The sequence below is a fragment of the Rhea americana genome, unplaced genomic scaffold (assembly GCF_003343005.1).
Source record: "Rhea americana isolate MKP2758 unplaced genomic scaffold, rheAme1 scaffold_225, whole genome shotgun sequence".
NCBI classification, from domain to species: Eukaryota; Metazoa; Chordata; class Aves; order Rheiformes; family Rheidae; genus Rhea; species Rhea americana.
This window is the reverse complement of record NW_028186341.1, coordinates 239006-240216: the sequence shown is the minus strand read 5'-3', so window position 1 is coordinate 240216 and position 1211 is coordinate 239006. Positions and strand designations below refer to the sequence as shown.

The window sequence follows — 1211 nt, the reverse complement described above, 5'->3', positions numbered from 1 at the left end:
TGTGCACAGGGGTCCCGGGGCTCTGCAGAGGGTCTCTGCACGGGGCTCTGCATGAGGCTGTGCACAGGGGTCCCGGGGCCCTGCAGAGGGTCTCTGCACGGGGCTCTGCACGAGGCTCACCGCGAGGCTCCGCACGGGGCCCTGCACCACGGGCCGCCGGCGCGGGGGCTTCCTTCGCCCTCGGAGCAGCCCGGCTGCTCCCCCGCGGCGGCGGTGGCAGGCTGCCGGCGGCGACCGAAAGTGGGTCAGGGGGAGAAAGAGGCGATTGTGCGTCGCCCGAGAGCGCTGCCGCGCGCGCGCCCGCCCGAGAGCCGGCGCCGGGCGCTAGCCGGGCTCCCTGCGCTCCCCGCCAGGTGCTCTCCAGGACCCCCAACCCGCAGGACCCGTCGGCGCTGCCGGACACGCAGGTGACGGTGCAGCTCTTCGACTCGGAGCCGCTGGAGCTCACGGTGCCCGGCAACATCGCGTGGGACGACCCGCGCTTCATGGAGCTCGTGGCCGAGCAGGCGCTGCAGCACTACAAGCAGCTCAACCCGTGAGTCCCGCCGCGGCGCCCGGCCCCGGCCCCTGCCGCGGCGGGGACCGGCCGCCGCTGACCTCCCTCCCTCCCTCCGACAGCGAGTAGCCGCCGGGCGCCGCAGCCCTCGCGCCCATCCCGCGCTGAGCGGGGTGCCCACCCCGCCGCCTGCCCCCCGCCACGGGGAGCCCCTTCGGCGAGGGGGTCCCCAAACGGAAAATAAAGGTAGAGTCCAAAGCCGAGGTGCCTCGTTCTTCCGCCGCGCGCACGGGCCGGGGCAGCCAGCGGGAGCCGGTGCCGGCGCGGCGGGTTGGTTTTTTCCCGGCTGCCGGCACAGACACCCCCAGAGCGAGCTGCGGGGTGATGCATTTATTGGGGGGCAAGGGGGGGACCCAGCGTGGCCGACGGCGAGCCCGCGCCGGGCAGGAGGCGACGCTCGGCCCTGGCCCCCATCGCGCTACCCGCCGCAGCAGCCCGCTCGGCGCCGGAGCCGCTTGGAAACGTCGGCAGGAGGACGGAGGCCGCCGCTGCTGGGGCTCCCTAAGCCCCTTCCCGTCCTTCGGGGGGGAGCGGAGAGCTGGACGGCGGCGTGCAGCACGCCGGTCCCCGCTCGGCCGTGCGGAGGCCGGCGGCGGCTCAGCGCTCGCTGTCGAGGGCACGGCTCCGGCCGCGCAGCAAGCTCTCGCTCTCCGCC

The 1211-nt window shown here is 75.7% G+C and overlaps 2 protein-coding genes across 2 annotated transcripts in view; one reads left to right on the top strand and one right to left on the bottom strand.

Moving 5' to 3' along the window:
• Positions 1–757, top strand: part of CLU (clusterin) — a 3824-nt gene extending 3067 nt beyond the window's left edge. The window contains exons 4-5 of the mRNA XM_085305612.1: positions 354–535; positions 619–757. Of these exons, the coding sequence (XP_085161738.1) occupies positions 354–535; positions 619–625 (189 nt within the window). The 3' untranslated portion in view covers positions 626–757. The remainder of the gene's footprint in view (positions 1–353; positions 536–618) is intronic.
• A 396-nt stretch (positions 758–1153) lies between these two features.
• SLC35F6 (solute carrier family 35 member F6) overlaps positions 1154–1211 on the bottom strand; it is a 5540-nt gene continuing 5482 nt past the window's right edge. Inside the window, exon 7 of the mRNA XM_085305673.1 lies at positions 1154–1204. Coding sequence (XP_085161799.1) covers positions 1154–1204 — 51 coding nt within the window. The remainder of the gene's footprint in view (positions 1205–1211) is intronic.